Source organism: Trichosurus vulpecula, chromosome 9 (assembly GCF_011100635.1).
Source record: "Trichosurus vulpecula isolate mTriVul1 chromosome 9, mTriVul1.pri, whole genome shotgun sequence".
In the NCBI taxonomy this organism is placed as follows: domain Eukaryota; kingdom Metazoa; phylum Chordata; class Mammalia; order Diprotodontia; family Phalangeridae; genus Trichosurus; species Trichosurus vulpecula.
In genome coordinates this window covers 122,888,631-122,909,716 of record NC_050581.1, presented here as the reverse complement: position 1 = coordinate 122,909,716, position 21,086 = coordinate 122,888,631, and the positions used below count along the sequence as shown (strand labels likewise).

General features: G+C 41.2%; 1 protein-coding gene across 1 annotated transcript; it reads left to right on the top strand.

Annotated features, from left to right (window-relative positions):
* The first annotated feature begins 633 nt into the window (after positions 1-633).
* Positions 634-20,178, top strand: WDR82 (WD repeat domain 82). Its single transcript, XM_036738712.1, has 9 exons — positions 634-1,289; positions 6,946-7,043; positions 9,899-9,965; positions 10,740-10,839; positions 12,739-12,855; positions 13,470-13,625; positions 13,928-13,997; positions 15,649-15,791; positions 18,437-20,178. The coding sequence occupies exons 1-9, from the start codon at positions 1,129-1,131 to the stop codon at positions 18,464-18,466; spliced, it is 942 nt and encodes a 313-aa protein (XP_036594607.1). The 5' UTR covers positions 634-1,128; the 3' UTR covers positions 18,467-20,178.
* Positions 20,179-21,086: the final 908 nt, after the last annotated feature.

The window sequence follows — 21,086 nt, the reverse complement described above, 5'->3', positions numbered from 1 at the left end:
ATCAGCCGGCATAGCCACCAAAGGGCACCATAGTGGGTCAACAAGCACTCAGAGCTAAAGTATTCTTTTGCGCCGGATGGAGGGAATGACAGATACATGAAAGCAGTGCAAAGTTAGGAGGTGAACAGGGGCAGTATCAAGTTGGATCCAGGTTGTGGTTGGAGAGACGTAACACATTAACGGGACAATTTGTTCCACAAGCGGAGGAGCAGGTGCTTTTTTCATTGTTCTGCTAGGAGAAGGCAATTTCCCATAGTTCTCCAGGGCAGCAATAAATAACCCTCCCAGGGCCCTTTGCAGGAATGCCAAGCTCTAGATCTGGATAGGAAATCCTAGAAAACTGATTTCACAGATGTCCAAGGGGCCCTTTATAGAGCGGGGGGAGGGGCAGGTGGCCTGAGCTGGAACTTGGCCTCGGGCTCTCCCTGGGGAGGCTCAGACCAGCTGGCGGAGGAAGCTCAGCCCCACACCGCCCGGGCCCCATCCCTTCACTAGGCACCCAGGGCTGGGAAGAGGAGTCCCGATAAGAGCATCTCCTCCCCTTCTCTCCCCTCCCCCGCGGCGCTAGGGGGCAGGCCTACTGGAGACAAGCCCCACGGAAGTCTCCTCCCGGGGTGGTGACGTCACCACCCCGCCCCCGCCTTTCGACGATCCCATCAGGCGCCGCGGTGCATCGGTTCCCACCTTTTCCCACCGCCGCCCCCCGCGCCCCCTCCCCCCGCCCGCGCAAGCCCCCCCCCCTTCCTGATTCCTTTCCCACAGTGCACTACGCTGGCGGCGGTGGTTCCGCGCCCCCGCGCCCCCTGCTTCTGCCTCTCGCCCCAAAATGGCGGACACAATGAGCCGGAGCCGCGCCGGCTTTCCCTGAGGAGCTCGTGAGAAGAAGCCTCGCGGCCCAGGCCGAGGGACGACGACGACGACGAGGAAGGAGAAGAGGAGGGGGACAGCGAGCCAGCCGCCTCGACTCTCCTCGGACGTCGCCTCGCCTCCTCCGGGGGCCCCGCCCCGGCCTCCCCCAGCCCTCGCGGCCACCCTCCCTCCTTCCCGCCGCCGCCGCCGCCGCTTCCTCCGGCTCCCCGCCCCCGCCCCCTCCGCGGCCTCCTCGTCGCCCGGCTCGGCCCCGGCGCCATGAAGCTGACGGACATCGTGCTGCGGAGCTTCCGCGTGGCCAAGGTGTTCCGGGAGAACTCGGACAAGATCAACTGCTTCGACTTCAGCCCCAATGGCGAGACGGTCATCTCGAGCAGCGACGACGACTCCATCGTCCTGTACGACTGTCAGGAGGGCAAGTGAGTGAGCCGCCCCCGCGCGCCCCCGGCCCTCCCCGCCGGCCCCGAAGCCGCGTGGCAGCGGGCGTTGATCCCCCGGGACGCTTCCGGGAAACTGAGGCTCGGAGCGGGCCGCGGCGCGACCCGAGCCCCCACCGTGCCCGGCCTTTCCCCCCCGCGCCTCCCCTTCCCACCTTCCAGTAACAGCAGCCCGACGCGTGTGGTGCATCCACGCGTGTCTCGTCCCGTCCGCGCCGGGCTTCCCGGGGATTGCCCCTTTCAGGAATAAGCGGCCCTTTGGCGTGTCGGAGACCCCTTCCCGCAGTAACATCTTTAAGCGCATCAAATAAAACGCCTGCGATTACAAAAGAAGCCGGTTATACCGAAATAAGCACGAGTTTCCCCTTCCACGCGAGTCCCGCCCGGGGGGAGTGACTCGTCCAAGGTCACACGTCGCATGCCCAAAGCTTCGCCCTTCGCACTCCATCCGAGGAAGAAGCAGCTTTTCGCTTTCTTCTCGGATCGGAATCCGACCTTACTGACCACCACCCTGGACGCGGACTCGGAGCTTTCCCCCCTTGTGCCCCGTGAAACGTTGGCCCCTTCCCGGCGCTTTCAAACTGTTATCCTTTAGGTGCCTTTTCCCACACACTCCACCTGGGCATCCTAAACGCCCTGGTCACTTTTTAGCGGTCACCGAGCAAATGGTCTTTTTTGCATTTTGGTTGCTGTTAAAAAAAAAAAAAAAGGTTTAGCGAGCTGTGGCACGAAGATTGGAAAAACATGTTGATTTTCTTTAAACAATGTAAGCTTTTGGTCACATCCCGAGTGACCTCAGTTCAACTTCTGGCAGTGTTTTATAACCTCGGCCCACTCAACTTCCTCACTCAGTTCTTACCGAATCAGCACATTCTTAATAATTCCAGTTTATAATGAAGGGTATTATTTTTTCGGATCTTTCGTGAAGTATAATAGTGTCGTTTATGGAGAACTCTTTATACCACTTTAAACTTGTCCTTTAATGTTTGGTATTTTGTTTTCTGGGTGTGCTGGTATGAATGGTTTGGGGGTTCTTTTGTTTTTGGGCTGCTTACACAAGGGACTTGACTGCTCAGTCTTAATTTTTAATATAAATGCCTCGTTTCTTAGACTTAATACTCCTACCAGGCTTCCACAACTCTAGTGCCAGGTACTGTGATAATGAACTTTATTGCTTCCTCCATGTACAACCCTGGTGAGATGCATTCGTGTCTTTCCTAAATCTTTTGACCAGGACTGGTAATACTCTTACTTGTTTTCATCCTGGGTCCAAACTTTCCCCTGTTTACTTTTAAATCTTTGATAGATTTTTTTCCTCTGTGTTTCTTCCAGACTTTTATTTATGTTCAGTTTCTGTTGTTTCAAACTGTATGTTTTTAGGAACAAGACCTTTTTGTGATTTTTGTAGACAGCTTTTGGATAGTCTGGTATGTATTTAATTTATATGGGGTGTATTTTTTCCCCTACTCCAGACTTCAGTTTTTTAGCACTTTGTTTACAGCTCTTTTAGAAAAGACTTTGGCAATAAGTTTGAAGAGTGTACTAATGGGCTAGTAATGTCAAATGGTGTGGAGAAACACATTAAATTTGTTGTATGGAGGAGCCTTTGATAGTAGGCTCTTTAGAGGGAATGGGTAGACCAGATTTTTAATGACTGATCAAAAGTTAATGGAGGGACTACTAGTAGGCAACCCTTTGCCCTTGTCTGTGTCCTTGAATGAACTTTGGGTCAGTGAAGCTGCTTGAGATATGCAGACAAGTTTGAATGAAGGGATTTAGTAGGTTTTCTGTGCTTGGATTGTCTTTCTCCGTTGCAAGTAGAACAAAAAGGTCACCTTTTGGGCTGTTGGAAGTCATCAAATAGACTTTATAATGGTCTTTTGAATGCTTGTCATTGAGTGGCTCAGCAGCTGATGTGCCGTGAATTTCTTTACCTGTTAATTCTTTCCTTTTTCCCCTTAATCACTTGTGACTTTGGGAAAGTATGGGATTGAAAAGAGCTGCACTCTTATGTCTGCTCTGCTGCCTATTTGTAACCTTGCGCAGAAGCTACTTAAACTTCCTGGGTCTAGGTCTCTGACCTAAAATCAGAAAACTGGAATAGACCATCTTGAAAACGTCTCTTCTAAATCTTAGTATGAGCCCAAGTTGCTAAAGCTTGAGAAAGATTAGTTTTTCCCCATGTATATCAGGAGGATAAAAAGTTTCTTCTAACATCCATATACTTTACCATTCCTCTAAGCTGTCAGGACTTAATTTAGGAATAGAAAAATGATTGGAAGTACCAGTTGCTAAGCATTTACCTGTTTATCATGAACTTAAATTTTCCTCATGGATTTTTCATCTTTTAGCAGTTGTGTTTTATTAGGGCACTTATTTTTTGGAAAGCGGGAGTTCGGAACCTTTTTCGTGTCAGTTTTGGCAGTATCTGATGAAGAAGCCTGTGGACTCCTCAGAATCATGTTTTTAAATGCATAAAGTAAAACACCAAGGACTACAGAGGAAACAATTGTATTGAAATATAGTTATCAAGATAGATTAAAAAAGTTCACAGAATCCAAGTTGAGAAACTCTAGTGTAGAGCACTGTGCTATCCTCTGGTGACTTGAAGTTTAGATAAGAGACAATCTCTTCTCTCTTCATGTTTTGTCTAACGAGGAAACAAAATACATTCGAAATTCTTCAGAGAGATTTAAAAACAGTATCTAAGTCACCGAATGATTTCACCTTCAAAGAACTTTTGTTCTTGTGGGTGATGCTCATTGTTGATGCAGAATCACCTTATATTAATTAGAGTAGGGGAAACCTTAAAGGTCATTTAGTCCAGTCCTCTCATTTTATAGATTGAGGAAAATGAGTCCCAGAGAGGTTAAACAATTCTGCTCCACTGTTTTCTTGGAGCTCTCACATCTCCCTTCCAACTTAACACTTCCTATATATTTTAACAAGAAGATATAATTAAATGCATACCTAACCTTCTCCTCTCCAAACCTTATTATTACAATATTTTCTTAATTCATAATTTGAAAATATTATAAAGTCTGTATTGTGGCATTCCAAAGTGAGTATCATAAATACCACCTACAACTGATGTAACTAGAAACCAGTCTTGTAGGGGTACTGTCACAGGGTGCTGCATAGAATGTCAAAAGAGTTGCTTATAATTATAGTTAGACATTTAGTTATAAGGGAAGGTAGGTTGGGATATATGTGGAAAAATGACTGGTGTGTAAAAACAATCAATAAAACTTTTAAAGAAAAAACTAATCTTTTCTTTAGACTAGGTATATATAGCATATTAAATCTGGAAATGTTTCTTTGCCCTGCCATCTCTACCCTCCACCCTCAACAAGGACAGGAATGTAAAATGTGTATATAAATGTAAATAACCTATTTTCAGCTGTTGCTTCATTTCCCTAGTAGCTTTCTTGGTAAACATGAGAAAGTCTACTATGTCTGGGCATGGAAACTGAAAGTTTTAGTTACATAATTCCATTTCACATAGATGTTAAACTGCTTATATTCTCACTACTATATAGACTAAGTGAAGATAAAGCTGCCCATTGCTTAAGCCATAACTAAGTTTGCCTGCTATTCCTAAGATGAATTTTTGTCTTCTTCCCCCAAAAAGCTTTGTGGTTCAGTTGAGTTCAACTCTTTGTGACCTCATTTGTGGTTGTCTTGGCAAATATACTGGAGTGATTTGCCATTTCCTTCTCCAATTCATTTTACAGATGAACTGTTGCAAACAGGGTTAAGTGACTTGCCCAGAGTCACACAGCTAGTAAGTGCCTGAGAGCACTGGGCCACCTAGCTGCCCTCCAAAAAGCTACTTGCTCCCTGAATAAGGGCCAACTTAATCAGATTGATAAGTAGTTAACAACTCATTCATATTTTATATGATTTGGAGTATATTTTGGGTACCCAGTGAGCATCTGTATTGGTGATGTCACATTTGAAGACTGTGGCAAAAATTGTCCTGCTTTTTGCTATATAGCATCATATTACTAGCATACTTTACTCATTTCTGTGGTCTTTTAAGTGTTTCATAAAGTTGGGTGTCTTGGCCTTATGCTAATCTGTCAGCTCAACCTCCAGACATTTTTATAAATGAGAAAAATATTGCCATCTTCCTCCTCCCCTCTTTCTTGCTCAGTAGGATCATAAATTTAGAGATGGAGGAGAATTTAGAGGTCATCTAGTCCAACCTCTTCATTTTGCAGATGAGGAAAGAGGCCCAGAGAGTTACATGGCTTGCAATGTCAAATGATGACAGAACTAAGATTTTAACCTAGGTCATTCCGTTCCAAATCCAGTGTTCTAGCTATACTAATATAGGACTCGCCTGCAAACTGAAGCTAAAACATTTCCATTCATTCAACGGACTTTTTTTTTTAATTAAACTGTTTTTATGTGCAAGATAACAGGTTATAGGACCAGTTTTCAGACAGCTTATGATCTTGATCTTGTAGGGGAGTGCTAGATGGATAAAAATGAATAATACAAGTTCAGAGGTGATCCAGTTCTTTCAGCTGTTGGAGAGGGGTAGAGGCAGATAGGAAAAGGTATGGAGAAAAATTTAGTGTAGATACAGTTTTGTGTGGGGTGACTTACTCTGGTGGGGTTGGAGGGTTGTGAAAGGAGTAGAACAGTTAATTCATCTATAGGGTCCATAGAAGGATAGTGCAGAATTTCTTGTCTCATTGAAACTTGGATAACAAAATCTTATCAGACTGTAGTGTCATATATTCTTTAGCCTCTAACTTTAGAAGTGTTTTTTAGAGTGCTTTTCAGTGAAATGAGATTGTTACCAAATTCAGCTATAGCCTGGTCTGCAGAAGCTATATGGGAAGTTTAATAACCAACTTCAGCAGTCGATTGTACCTTTCTACTATGTTAAAGGGACATTATTCTTACATTGTGTAGTTGGAAAATCAAGTAAAAAGTGACTTTAAACTGCTACAGAAATCAGTTTTTGGAGAGCCTAAAAAAAGGCTGATTTAAAAAAAAAAAACAACTATATTGTAAGTGTAGGACAGCTACATAGTTCACTATTAAAGGCAGATTCCATCAGGAAATGCTAACAATGGTTACAAACAAAGCTCTGCTTCTAATTCCAGTTTTTAAAGACCCCTGCCCTGCTCTTGACAGGAAAGTGCCTCTTGATTCCTGTGTATCTGAACCAGGGCATTATTTTTTAATCTCTTTTTTCCCCCCACTAAAAAAAGGTAGTTTTAAGAAATAACTGGGAATCTTTCAATTCTATTCACTTCCTCAGTGTTTAGGGAAATTCTTTGTATCTGGTTGTTGTTTTTTTTCCTTTGTCCCGAACCGGTCAAATTCTTAAAGCAACTTTGGGTTTTTTTTCTTCCCAGGAATTAAAGATAGAATCCATCAAATTATTTTTTAATTAACCTGTCACTTGACACATTAAACTGTGATGAAAGGCTTGTTTTTGAACCCAGTGGAGGGTATATTTCCCTTTTTTTCCCAACTTATATAAGGTTGTAACTTATCTATTCCACAAAGAACCAGCTAAATGCATGGTGCTGCTCTATAATGTTGTGAGTTGGTTTGTTTAGTGATAGAACTTGTATAATGTTCCCTTTCTGGGATTTCTTTATTTTTATTTTCCCAGACCAAAGAGAACACTGTACAGTAAGAAGTATGGAGTGGACCTAATCAGATACACACATGCAGCAAACACTGTAGTGTATAGTTCTAACAAAATAGATGGTAAGTAAACTTTCCCTTTTTTTTTTTTTTTAAAGAGATGTTTATGAGCACTGCCTACTTCTCCCCCACCCCCCACTGCATCCCTTGTAAAACAATGCCTAGAATTTACATTTTCATAAGAATATGTTGAAAATTTTACTTGTATAAAAATCCCTCGGACTAAATACATTCTGATAGAACTTGTTACTCCAGCCACGTAAACTGTAAGGAAACTAGAAACAGGTGGCAGCTTTTACTTCAGAAATTCCTTGAACACAAAGGTTGATAAATATGTCGTAACTTGAAATGGGGATGGGTTAGAGAAACCAGGAGGAATAGCCTCAAGAGATAGAAGTTATTTTTAAATCGTAGGGTTAGCATACAGATAAGGAACTACTTTACATACAGTACAGGAAGAAAATGATTCAAGAAGGATTTAGTTGATTTACATTGATAATGGCATTTTGGTGTGTTTGTAACTATATCCTTAACATTTTGAAATTGCTCTCATGAAGAGTACTGATCCTTTCTCGACACTGTTTCATTCTTCTTAGGTGAACTTAAATTTTACCTGAATTTAATTCTTTTTGATAAGCTACAGGCTGTAGTCATCTAGGATTGGATAGGTTGTCTTAACTGATAACCAAACTTCTGAGTTTTTTTCCTGTAATAGGCAGGCTGGGTCTCAGTTAAACTTTCTCACTTAGTGTAGGTTTTCCCTATTAGAAGGAGTGACTAGTATTTGGTTGTCATAGGTATTTCTGCCTTCCTAGCTGGTCTACTTGTTAGCTTAGGCAATGTGCTTCAGTGCATCACTGAATAAGTTGTTTAAATTGTTATCTTAGTTATACCTATAAATCTGCTTTATTTTGAGGGAAGGTGGGTGGGAGTGTCATTTTTAGGAGACTTTCCCGTATATAAATAGATTTAGTGAGTATCTTTGTTTCTAAGCTTGCCGACTTCTATTTATAGGTAGTCTTCTAAGTAAATAGTGTGGCCAGTGCAGTTGAGCTAAGAAGGAACAATTAGGATTCACTTCGCAGGAAATATGTTTAATTGCAAACTAAAAGAATTGGAAGTTTTTCCTCTTGGGCTTTTTTTTTTTTCCTGATTTGAAAATCCTCCTTATATGCAATGAGGAGACATGTATATAAAACTATTTATCTAGGCTCCAAGTTAAAGAAGATACCTTGCTGGTTTTGTACTTTAAGGATGCTGCCTTTCTTGTAACCCTAATTCCCCCTTGTTCTTCATGAAGAGCTCCGGCCTCGACCCCGTTTCCTTCTGCCTGATTCCAGGCTGAGGTAGTAGTTTGTACAGTTTGAGGGTCTATGATACCACCCGGTACAGGAGATAACTGTACAGGCCACTGCCTTGCCAGGGACAGAGCGCTGCCACCAACAATGGTTTGTAGCAGAGCATGGGGACGGTCTTCCTGCCTTCCTCTGTGAAACCAGGTAACTCTTTTTCTAACAGAAAAAGGATCTAATGATTCTTTGTGGGTAGGTAAAAGTACTGAAAGTATTACTAGTTCTTAAATTCATTGCACTTAGTAAACCAAGATTATGATATAGATCCTAGGCCTAGCTGTTTGTCGTATAAGCGATAAGTAGATAGCATGATCAAGCAGTTGTTGAAATATTTAGAAACATAAGGACATTATAATGAAAAAATTCTTTAAAGATGTCACTTTTCACTCATAGTTGGTCAAGAGATTAAAATGATCTTACGTTCCATTACACTGGGTACCTTTTTCTAGCATCTTTCCTCTTGTTTGTATCTTTTCCAGACTGTCTTTTCCTATAGACTTTTTTACCAGTTGTCTCTCATTACTGCTGTTTACCTAAATGACTCTTATGACTCATCAATCTTCTTTCCAGTGGTTTACTCCTTGTTTGTTTTTCAAACGAAGGGTTATTGTTATATCAAAGGATATGCTTATTTTCCCACAAACGTTTTTAGGTGTTTGGTGTTTGTCACAGCCTGATAATTGCTGAAATGTTTAATATTTAGTTCCCTTTGAGAAAGTAAGAACAGTCTGGAGTTGGTCAACAGGCATTCAAGTCATTTTTGTATTGGGAAGCTTACATAGTCTTAAAACCTAGTAGAGGTGAAAATTTGTACTTTGTTAGATTTACTTTTGAGGAAGCATAGTTTTAATTTATGCGTCTTAAAAAGACAGAGTCACTCACGCGAGCTTAGCTTTAACAGCCTGTCTGGGAACAAATTAAGAAAAACTATAAGTCGGTCTACTTATTAGGTGGCATTGGAGAAAGACTACTGAGAGCCTGATTGGTTCTAATTCCAATTCTGCCACAGACTTGGGTAGGTGACTTTGAGTCTTTTTCTATCGTTTTAATCTAAGAAAGTTCAGCTTAACTTTCCAGAAGCAAAGACTGGGAAATAAATTATTTTTTTGAACTCTATACCAAATGCTATCAACAGTTTTATTTGCCAAGGATTTTTTAAATGAGAAATTTGGTCAAGCTGCTTTTCTTGCCCACCATAACCTAGCATTTCAGAGGTTTTACTTGACGTTTTCATGTTCTTAAGAGTCTTCTGATCAAGATGGGCAAATGTTGCTCCCTCACTTTTTTGCACCTGTGGGTGCAGACCATGCATTTGTGGTCAGTCTGGGTGGATATTTTGGCTAGTTTGGCTGGCCTAATTTTCTCCCGTTTTATACTAAAAGGGGCAACCTTTTGGGGGAGGTAATGTTTATGGATGAAGATGTGGAAACAAGATGCCAATTTTTTAAAAGGATTTAGGTCTTCTGACCATGAATTAGTTTTGCGTCTTTTTCAAATTGCAAAGAAGGGGCCCGATAACTTCTCAGCTGATGGAGGATATTGCTTTGGTACTTTGTGTGCTTTCAGATACAATCCGCTACCTGTCCTTGCATGATAACAAATACATCCGGTATTTCCCTGGACACAACAAGAGGTAAGACCCAGAAGAAGTGGGCGGGATTCTTGCAGAACTCTTAGGCTAGTGAAGTAAGTAGGGAAAGAGTTGTTCTTTAGTTTGAAAAAAACATCATTTTATGTGTGCTTTCTGCTTCTTCACCACTCTTCTGCATTTACCAGTGTCTTCTGGAGCACTGAGGATACGTAACATAATAAGTGTATATCCGATGCCTGAGCTGGAGAAGAAGCACTTCTTATCTAGTGGGTTTTTTTTTTTAATCTTTGTGTGCATGTACACCTGTTTATTTTAAAACCTCAAAGCAGGTGAGACTTTCTTTGATTGGCAGAACTTAGGTATCGCTCCAGGTATCACTAATACAGACAGAGACAGATCTTTTGAACCTTAATAACAGCCTTGTGAGGTAGTTGCTATTGTCATCTCCCTTTTACAGATGAGGACACTGAGGCTGAGAGGTTAAATGACAAGTTTAGGTGTTTATGACCATGTATATTCCTAAATTACATGGCATTGCTTTTTAAAAATTAACATCCCACGGCTTTCCTTGTCTCTGCCCAAAGTAGAAGATAGTCTTAATAATACTAATAAGAGCTAGCATTTATGTAACACTTTAAGGTTTGCAAATGCTGACTATTATTGTTGTCACTCATCACTGTTCTTTGCTCTATTTTGAGTGGGTTTGTAAGGTCTTGGAGAAGGATGGTAGATTTACTCTGACAATGATTTGGAGCTTGTTTACATTTACTTCTCCCTTTTTTTTCATGATTTGCATTTGTCTTGGACATATTTCAGGGTGGTAGCCTTGTCCATGTCACCAATTGATGACACTTTTATCTCTGGGTCGCTGGATAAAACCATCCGACTCTGGGATCTTCGGTCTCCTAACTGCCAGGTAAGCCATAAGAATTGACAGATCCCAGGAGTCTGTTGTTAATCAGAACTTTGATGAAACTGTAGGTTTTAATACATTTTTAAGTGTAATTTGCTTTGGAACTCGACTTTGAGTTAAAAGACTTTACAGAATTGTTTCTCTTAAGTTTCAGTTTTTTTAAATGTTAAGCAAAATTTATATTTCCTGGTATATTCGTTGATGGGAGAAATATCTCTTCTCTGAGTTAATGTGGGTAACTGCTACCAAATTTATATTTAGCACAATCCAGAAATTATAAAGGTAACAAGCCTAGGTTTTATTTTTATACTCAAGCATAGGTTCAGACTCAAAGAATAGGATTCTAACCAGGCTTCTTACAGGCAAAATTTTATCAGAGTGATAAATAGTACTTTTACCTATTGCAATCTTGTATATTCCTCTTAGACCAAAAAAGTTAAAAAAACAAAAAAGAAGATAGAGCCACAGTCCCCTACCTCTTCATTGTCATAGAAGTTGAGCAAACGTAAACAGAGTCATAATCTCATATCTCCCCTAAGGAAGCAACTTCATCCAAGACAGTCTATGGATAAACTAAGTCAGGTTACAGATCAAACTACATTTAGAGGGCTCAGGCTGATGGAGGAGGAGGACTTCATGTTGCCAAGGAGTCAGGATAGTTGAGATTTTTCCTCTGACTTCTTACCTAAGGAATTTTGAAGGCTCTAAGTAAACTTTTACATCCCATGAGGTTGGTTTCAGTCAGTGAGGTTATCTGAAGGCAGACTTTAAGTTAGCCAAAATTTACAGGAGAAATGGCCCCAAGTCCTAAGAAAATCAAATTGATTCTGATTCCATTTTGTAATTGGTTCTATTCTGTATCACTCCCAGTATGTTAGGATTGCCTAAGCCACTGCCTAAGTCTCTGAGTTCAGAAGTTGAGCTTTCCTCTCTGACAAAGCTGTCCTATAAATCACCTTAATTCAAAGAAATATAGTCTCTACACATCATAACCCCGTACAATTAAGAGAGATCTGTTATCTCACTAACAAACCTTGAAAGATGCAGGTGGGTTCTAGGAAGTCTGTTATTCCTGCAAAGCTGGCTGTCCTTCAAGAAAGTCTGGCCTGTTAGCCATGCAGGTGGACATCACCAATGAGCTTTCCATAGCAACAAGACAGAAGGAGGGGGCTGTCACTATTTCTGCATTCCTGACTTCCATCTAATCATGTTGTTTTCCATCATCTATCAGATTTCAGACTTTTTAACCAATCATATTGTTTTATGCTTCCTATTCTTTGTTCTTTTGTACTTCACAAAATTATATAAAGGTTAGTAAGCCCTATCTCGTGGTCTTTTGACTGACTGAGAAGTCGAGAGACCCCTTTTATTGTTGATTGCTAGCTTTACCAATAACTTGAATATGCTCAGAACTTTGTGCTCTAGTTTACTTTAGTTTCAATTGCAACAGATGCAATGATAAATGAAAATTTTAAAAATTTTCATAACAATGGCAGCCTCATTTTGAGATTCCTGGATGATGATTATGATTAGAACTGGTGACAAGGAAGAGAATTCTAATCCCATTAAGTGTTGCACAGAATGCTATGTCCCATCAATGCATGTTTTCTTAATTGGGATTTGCTAGGACCTTGGATCAGTATCCTGATTGTGGTCAATTCTAGCTGTATTTGGTAGCCTACCTAAAGTCTGAGTTCTTATGCATGTTCTTCATTCTATAAAAGAGAATGAATGCCAAATCTTGAAGGTGTAGCTCCTCTCTATGTACCTCCCCCCAAATCTCAGGTTATTAAGAGGTAAATGTTATCCAGGGTGACTATTGTGTGTCCCGTGGTCTGTGACCTTCATTAATTTAAGCAAAATAATCTCCTGTAGATTCTTAAAATGTCTGTCTTCTCATAGGGCCTAATGCATCTTCAGGGAAAACCTGTTTGTTCTTTTGACCCAGAAGGGTTAATTTTTGCTGCTGGCGTCAACTCTGAAATGGTTAAGCTTTATGATCTTCGCTCCTTTGATAAGGTAATGTGTTGATATTTTTCATTCTATCCCAACATTTCCTGTGTTTAGAGTGAGGTTTGGAGGTAGTAGAGGAGGATAGCAGGATTTAGTTGTGAAAAATGATATTTTAAAGTAGTGAATGCTAACTCATTTTAATATATGCCCCTTCCTTTGTGACTGTGATTCAGTTTCTCTTGTTTTGGGCCACCATCAAGTAGCTGCTATCTGGAACTTAACATAACTTTCCAAAATTTGGATTTTAACTTTTGTCTAGGTTATCTTGTATATGTTGGGCAAGAGGACATATAAGATATACTCTTTTTTTTGGCCCTTAAAAAGCATTTTGGTCCATTGGAAAGACCATTGTGCTTTTAATACAAACCCAGGTTTTTGGTGTGTATTTCTGCCCACCCTGTGACAATTGGCTTATCTCATAGTATTTGTGTAAGATGGGGCTCATGTTTATATTCTCTAGCTCCCAGAGGAAAGTGCTTTGTGAATTGTAAAGAACTATGTAAATGTGAGTTACTGTTTTTGTCCAGAAAGGAATTCAAGTGGCCAAAGGTTCATTATCGAAAGTAATTTTGCTGTTCCCATGCTGCCTTATGAATCTGCCTTTCTTTTTCCATTTGAAGGGGCCATTTGCTACCTTCAAAATGCAGTATGATAGGAACTGTGAGTGGACGGGCTTAAAGTTCAGCAATGATGGCAAACTCATCCTTATATCTACCAATGGCAGTTTCATCCGCCTGATTGATGCATTTAAGGGAGCGGTAATGCACACATTTGGGGTAAGTTTAAGGTCTTGAAATTGCAAACTGTTTTCCCTCCAGGCTGTATTCTTATTGAGAGGTGAGTTGGATGCCTTCTGTTAGTTGGATTGTGGAGAATAAAACTAACCCTTCGCCTCATACCCATAGAACATGGAATTTAAAGGACTGAGAAGAAGCAGGTGGTGAGGGTGGAGGTCAAGAGAAAGAAGTTGTTCGACTTTCTTTGATGGTGGTTATGGTTAGAGCTGGCTGCTGTTGGTGGGTTTTTTGGTTTGTTTTAAATCTATTACAAAAAAGTTTATTTTGTCCTTATGTTTTAGGGATATAACAACAGCAAAGCTGTCACATTGGAAGCCTCCTTCACGCCAGATTCTCAGTTTATTATGATTGGTAAGATATTTACTCGTTTTCTTTGGCTTTTATAACTTTGACTTAGAAATTTTCAGCATTTAATTCCTCTAGTAGCCTGGCATTAATTATTAAAATGATATTAATGATCACTTATGTACTGATCAGATCACATCCGAAGTATGATCAGATCTGGGCACGCATCGAATTTTAGCAAGGACAATGATAAAGTTTCAGATGTTTAGTCAAGAAAAGACTTGTGTGGGTGGGGGGAACATGATAATTATCTCCAGGTCTCTTTAAGAACTGTCTTGTAAATGGGGATTTATATTTGTTTTATATCAGAGGGCAGAATGAAGATTGATGGGTGCAAAGAGATAAATTTTATTTAAACTTACTGTAAGGAAGAATGTCCTAACAGTTGTCCAGAAGCGAATGGACTGCCCAGAGGTCTTGGAGAAAAACCTGGATGGTTGTTTTTCAGATAGATTTATTTTAGAGAGGATTCTTACTTAGGTGTGGATTGTAGTAAAGCAGGGGAGCCTAACATGCCACCTGTAAAATTATTTTTAATATTATGATAACCATATTTCAGTATAATTGGTTTCCCTTCTAATTTGATGTATTTTGTTTTATGCATTTAAAAACATTATTTGAAGAAGGGCTCCAATGACTTTACCAGACTGCTGAAAGGACCATAGCACAAAAATGGTTTTTAGAACCCTGGTCTGTGGAAACTGTAGGGTTATAAACCTACGTGACTAGAAGAGTGTATAGTGCCTTCAGAAAAGTAGAGAGGTTTAGGAGAGATTAAGTTGTAGGGTAATGGTGGAGGAAGTCATTACTTTCTTGGAATTGTTTCCAGCACTTTTGGGATATCCAGGTGGAGGTGACATGCATTTGACAAAGTGGGTCTAGAACTCTCAAGAAAAGTTAACCCTCCCTCCCAAGACCCACATTTGGGATGTCAGTCTTGTTCTTGTATAGAAGATTTTTTAACAAAAATTTGATCTTTGCCAAAGTTAGTGCCAGTGTTTCACCTGCAAGTACCGTGAATTTTTGGAAAAGTATTAACTTACTACTTGGTCTCAACCATTTGCCTGACGTTAATGAGAATTAGCTAGGATGTTCATATAGAATATAGAGCCAAAATATAGTATGTCCCCAAAGTCTTAGTGCCATTTTAAGCTATCAACTACTGTAAGACTTTGGAGACACCCTGAAGTATCATACTCCTCCATTTTGCTACAGCTGCATAGAGGTAAATTGCAGTGCAGTTTAGTCTGTTAAGCCTAATTTCCCAGCTGGGTAGAAGTGTGATAACAGATCTTAGGGATAGTACTGATTTGTATACCTCAGTAACATCTTCAAGCAAGGTAAAGTAAGTATTTAGCATAAAAAGGGGTATCATTTCAATCAGTGAAGTAAGAAAGGTAACAGATACTATGCTTCCTTTCAGATGGGATTTTTTAGTTGTTTCTAGCAATCGAATATCCCACCTTCATAGAGACTGAACATACCAAGAAACCTGATGAAGCACTCTTCCTTGATTGCCTTTTCTGCATTTTCTCCAGGGAATTACTCTTAGAATGAGGCTTCTGAGTAGGATTTCTGAAGACTTTGTTCTGTGTGTTTTTCCCCTGCTATGCATCTTGAATTTAATGCAGTTTTTAAAAAAATTCCTCATCTCTAGGCTCTGATGATGGTAAGATTCACGTCTGGAATGGAGAAAGTGGCATAAAAGTGGCTGTGTTGGATGGGAAACACACTGGTCCCATAACCTGTTTGCAATTCAATCCCAAGTTCATGACCTTTGCCAGCGCATGTTCTAACATGGTAAGTATGTCAAAGTGCACAGCTTCAAGTAAATCCTAAGAGTATGTCTCCCCAAGAGAATGCTGCCCCTGGGATTGGGATTTATTGCTTTACTTTCTTTTATTTCCTATGGTACCCTTCTTCCCAAGTATCCCTTGCTTTACAGCTCATGTACACATGTTATTTTCTCTATGTGTATAATGCATACTTTCACATTAAGCCATTTCAAGCTGTCAAGGAGATGGGTAAAGTGCTACTCAGTCTCTTCCTGGCTTCCTTGTATTACCTCCCCAAGGGTAGAAAGGCTCCTGAAACCTTATCTTTTTGAGTCGTTCTGCTTTCTTGCTTAGTTCAGCCATATATCCCCAGCCCAAGATTGAGTTCTTTCTCTCTGCTGTCTTGATCATCCTTATAAGCTTCCAACCACTAGTAGACTTTAGTAGACTTCAAGGAAAATCCTTTTTCTAACTATGTTAGAATAGAATAGTACCCCGCAGTTTAGTTCTTCTAGCCCCATGTAAGACAGATGAACACAGCACACCGGATGGCTGCTAGCACAGGTTCACTTGATCTTGTCAGCAGAAAAGACAACTTCAGAGGGATTAATAATCTCACTTTAGTCTAGTCTTCTCAGGAGAGGGTTTCTGATAACGAAGCACAATTCCTACAGCATTCCCTAATCACCTGTCCCAAAGGCCCCAGCAAGAAGGGTGGGGCAACTACCCCTATGTCTCAGTGGGGTCAATCGAGACAGCTCATGAATTCCCCTAAATCCCTTCAAGCCTTGTTGGGGGCCAATCAAGGCACACACAGCATTCCAGCTTGTGCATTCAACTGTAAAGGCTCCCCATTCACTGACCAGTGCCCACCTGCTTTATAGGGCAACAGACAAGGCATATTGCCAGCAATAGCTTCACAAGTTTAGATCACTTGATCGCTATATTTTACTGCACAGTCACAGTGGATGTTTATAGTTTCAGCACACATGTTTATATTATTTATCATTATATAATGCTGCACAAGCGTGGTAATGTTTTGAACCATGATCATGAGTACTCTTATGTAATAACCAGGGAACAAGAGATTATGACTGGCTCCTGGGAACCTGAACTTTAAGAAATAATGACGAAAATCCATTTTACACACACTAAAATCCACCTTATTTATACCCCATACTTCACTTATTCCCACATTTACCTATAAACTGGATTGGGGGAAGACGAGAAATAGAGCATGGACTTTTACTACAGAATTTACCCCATGATGTATATTGTCCCTTTTTCCTTGCCAGAATTCCTACCATGTCAGTACTGTTGGGACGGACCTCTTCTAGTCTAACCCTTTCCTTTTACAAAAGAGGAAGCAGAGGTTGGCTTACTTAGAGTTTAGTGATAGAGGGAGGATTAGACCTCTGGTCTCCTGACTTCCAGTTCAGTACATTCTACTATACCACAGTTCCAAGTTTGTAACCTTAACATTAAAATCCTTACCTTCCCTCACCCCACAAATCCAGTCAGTTGGCAGATCCTGACATTTCTACCATCATAGCATCCCCTAAATGGTGGGGAACCTGTGCAGCCTCTTGACTGAGTCCAAGTTCTACAGAACAAATCCTTTTATTAAGGGGATTTGTTCTGTGAAGTTTGGATTCAGTCACAGGGCAGCACTTGAGGACCTAGAAGGCCACAAGTTCTCCACCCCTGCTCTAGTATATCCTTCCCTTCAAACAGCACCTTAGTTCAGGCCCTCATCACCTCTCACCTAGATTATTGCAACAGCCCCCTGATTTTTCTCTTCTTGCCACAAGTCTTTACTACTTCAGCCTCCCTCCTGCTGCTAAAGTGTTTTTCCTTGGATAGAGGTTGGACCATGTCCCTCCAGTGCTTTCCTCCAGTGACTTCCTATTGCCTCTAGGATCAAATATCAACTTCTCTGTTGAGCTTTTAAAATTTGAACCCCAACCTGTCTTTTTGGACTTGGTAAATATTATTTGCTTGATGGAACCAAAACTGCCTTTCCCTCTTTTCCTCACAGAGCTCCTGGTTTTTGTGTGAAACTTCCCCTGTTCCTCTCCTCTCTCCCTCCCGTAGGTGCCCTGCCATTCAGTCTGCCACTGCTTTGTACTTTTTGTGGTCCTAATTAGAATGTAAGCAAACTGCTTGTGAAGGGTGATTGTTTCATTATTTGGGTTTGTATTTCCCAGTATAGCACAGTTCTTGGCACATAGTAGGTGCTTAATAAATACTGATGATGATGAGTGAAGACAGGATGACAGAGTCAATATGTTCCACACCTATTCCCACCTCTCCCCCTGCCCAAATACCGGATTTTGAATCCTGCTTCTTTTCACAAGAACCTTTCCCTCCTTGGGCCTAGTTTCCTTAAATGTAGAATGAAGAAGTTGGAGGACCTCCTATATAGAGGCCCTTAACTTGTATTGCAAATATAATTCGTCTTTTCCTTACCAAAAAGATGCTAGAGTGTCAGTATTGTTGGGGACCTCATGTAGTCCACTCTTCTTATTTTATAAAGGAAAACAAGTTGCTGAAGATTCAGATTGGCTCATTTCCCTTGTGCTTTGCAGAAGCCTTTGGTTCTAAACACAGAAAACTTATACTATCCATCCTCCTTTGCTCAGAACTGAAATAATTTTCTTTTCCTTCCAGGCATTCTGGCTGCCTACCATTGATGACTGATCATTTGTCAGCAGTGTCCGCACATTGAAGGGCAGCCAATAAGAGAAGGAAAGGGACTGAGTATTGGGATTATGTTGTTCTCCTGACCGGAAGCATCCTTCTACTTAGTCCTCATGGACATCACTATACATCCTTTAAAAAAAACAAACAAAAAAAAAACTCCTTTGCTGCATTCCTTCAAAAGGACTCTCGGTGCTGCAGACCTGAAGTTGGATCCAGATTTTCTAGTTGTGGCCTGTATCAAGCTCCTCCTGAGGGGTGAGCTGTGTCAGGCTCATGGGCATCAGTGCGGACCCTTGGCATAGCCTCCTCTTTTGAATGTATAGGGAGCCTGTAAAATCTTGACTCCACATATCTTCTTTCCTGCACCCTGTCCCCATAAATGCATGGAAATCTAGTTCTGGTTTTGAGGTACTAGTGCAGTTTCCCCTTTTCCCTCTGCATGTGTCATGATTGAATTTTCCCAGTATTGTCGTGGCTTTATTCCATAGCCATCATGTTTCTTCTGTGCCAAAAGTTTAAAAATAATCAGTTCAGATGTCCTAGGTACAGAGGGAAGGACAGAGCTATGTAAGGTCTTGGTTTGCAAGGAACTGGAGGAACTCTGCAGACTGTTAGGGTGAGGGTGCCAGGTATGGACTTAGTTGTGTGGCTAACTCAAACCTGGTTCAGTCTGTTTCTTACTGACACGGCAAGCATAGAGAGGCCAGAGAGATGTGAAGAGGTGACAGATCAAGTGCCTCCAGTAGTCAAGGAGGCTTAACCTCCTTAGCAGACAGGGGGCCAGCCCTGTGTAAGCAAATGGCAGCTGAGCTGGGATGCAGTTGGGTTGTCTCTGTCCGATGATCTTTTGTGTACATATTTATGAGGGGGTGGGGGGTGGGAGCCTATTTTTTTACTTTAGAAATCAATAACTATTTCACGTGGGCCAGTATTGTGGAATGAGTCCAAATTGTTTACACTGATGCTTTCTTTCCTCTACCCTTCTTTTCCCCCCCCAACCCCCCCCCCCAAAAAAAATCCTGTAAATAATCTGCAGATAGTCCTACCCCCTTGTCCAGCCACCTAAACCCACAAAGCTGATTCTGGGCTTGTATTTTTGTTAGTGTCTAGCCTTTTTATATGACTTTTTTCTTATTTTACATTTCAGCTGTGTGTGCACCTTCGTTTTAAAACAAAAACCTACACATCGTAACATCAGGCTTTAGTACAATAGTCTTGTTCTCACCTGATTCTTGGTATTGTCAGTTCTTTAGCTGGGCCACAGGAGAAATGCTCTCACCTTTGAGTTGAGGAACAGCCTGATTTTTCTACCAGAGAGTGTTGCCACAAGTGTTAAAAAGTTTTTCCTCTTTACCTTTCTCTGTTTCTTGGAGAACAAGCACGGTTACTGCCTAGCCTGGAGACCATTGATTGGCTCCCTCAGGTGATCGCTGGCAAGCTCACAAGAGCAACTACTTTGTATTTTCCAAGTCTTTATAGTGGAAACCTCTCCAGTATTAGTCCCTGTTGTACTTTAGCCCATTCTGTCTTTGCGCATGTGGTGTGAACAAAAGTCACTCTGCATGATAATGTCTCAGAAATTGTGATTTCCCAAACCAGTGGTTTCAGTTTGTAAATAGCCAATGTGCTAATTATATTGTGCACACTTATGCTTGTATCTGTGTTCTTTGCATTCCTTTAGGGGTAAATAAGAAGAGAAATTTATGTTCCTCCTGTGTTGAGGGGAGTGTTTTTTTAAAGGGTAGAAGTCGGTATGTGGTGGAACGCCTGCCCTACTACTTCTTTAGAGCTAGATTGGAGGGGGCGCATTTCAGCTGAGACATACATAAGCCATATGTGTGTACTACAGCAGGCAGTGTGGGTTGGCTTTTTAAAAAGCAAATGCACTGGACTCTTACTGTCCTTGAGTCACCAGGTCTGGAGTGATTATGTACTGCCTTCATTGCTTGATGTACCTTCAGCAAGAGATGTGATTCTTTCCCCTTGCTTCAAATGGTTTGATGAAAGGTACAGTACAGAGATAACTGTTTGGGTCATGATGGTGGTGTCTATTTGCTTTGGGGATGGAGAGGACCACAATTCATGCCATAGGTGTTTGGGAGGAACTAAATAGCAGTAGAATTAGAGCTTTAGGGGAAATCACTGGATGCTTATGGGATGAGGTGTATAGGCCAGGAAAAGTTGAGGGGTTGTGAGTTACGTGGCTTGTTTTGAAAGAAGTCAGGGGGTGGGCATGGGAGGTGGAGTTAAAAGGATTCTCACCACCTCTTGGTGAGAATTAGGCCTACCAACCAAATAAACATCCTTTTTTTGGTAAAGGTCAACTCTTCCCCACTGAGAAGTATTTATTAATACTGTTGGGGATATATTTTTGTGGTCACTAAGGCTCAGCCTAGTGTACCCACCAGTACATCCATTAGTTGCCTCAACCATCCCACTGCATCCCCCAATTTTTCTCATGTTCAGAGCTCTTACGAGCCCAAAAATACGGCCTCTGGCCCAATCCTAATTAGTACTGCTGTCCACATAACCTAAATTTACCCTCTCTTATGCAGCTGGTAGATGAGCCCTTAGGCATAATAACTCACTCAGTCTGGGGGAATTTAGGACATAGTTG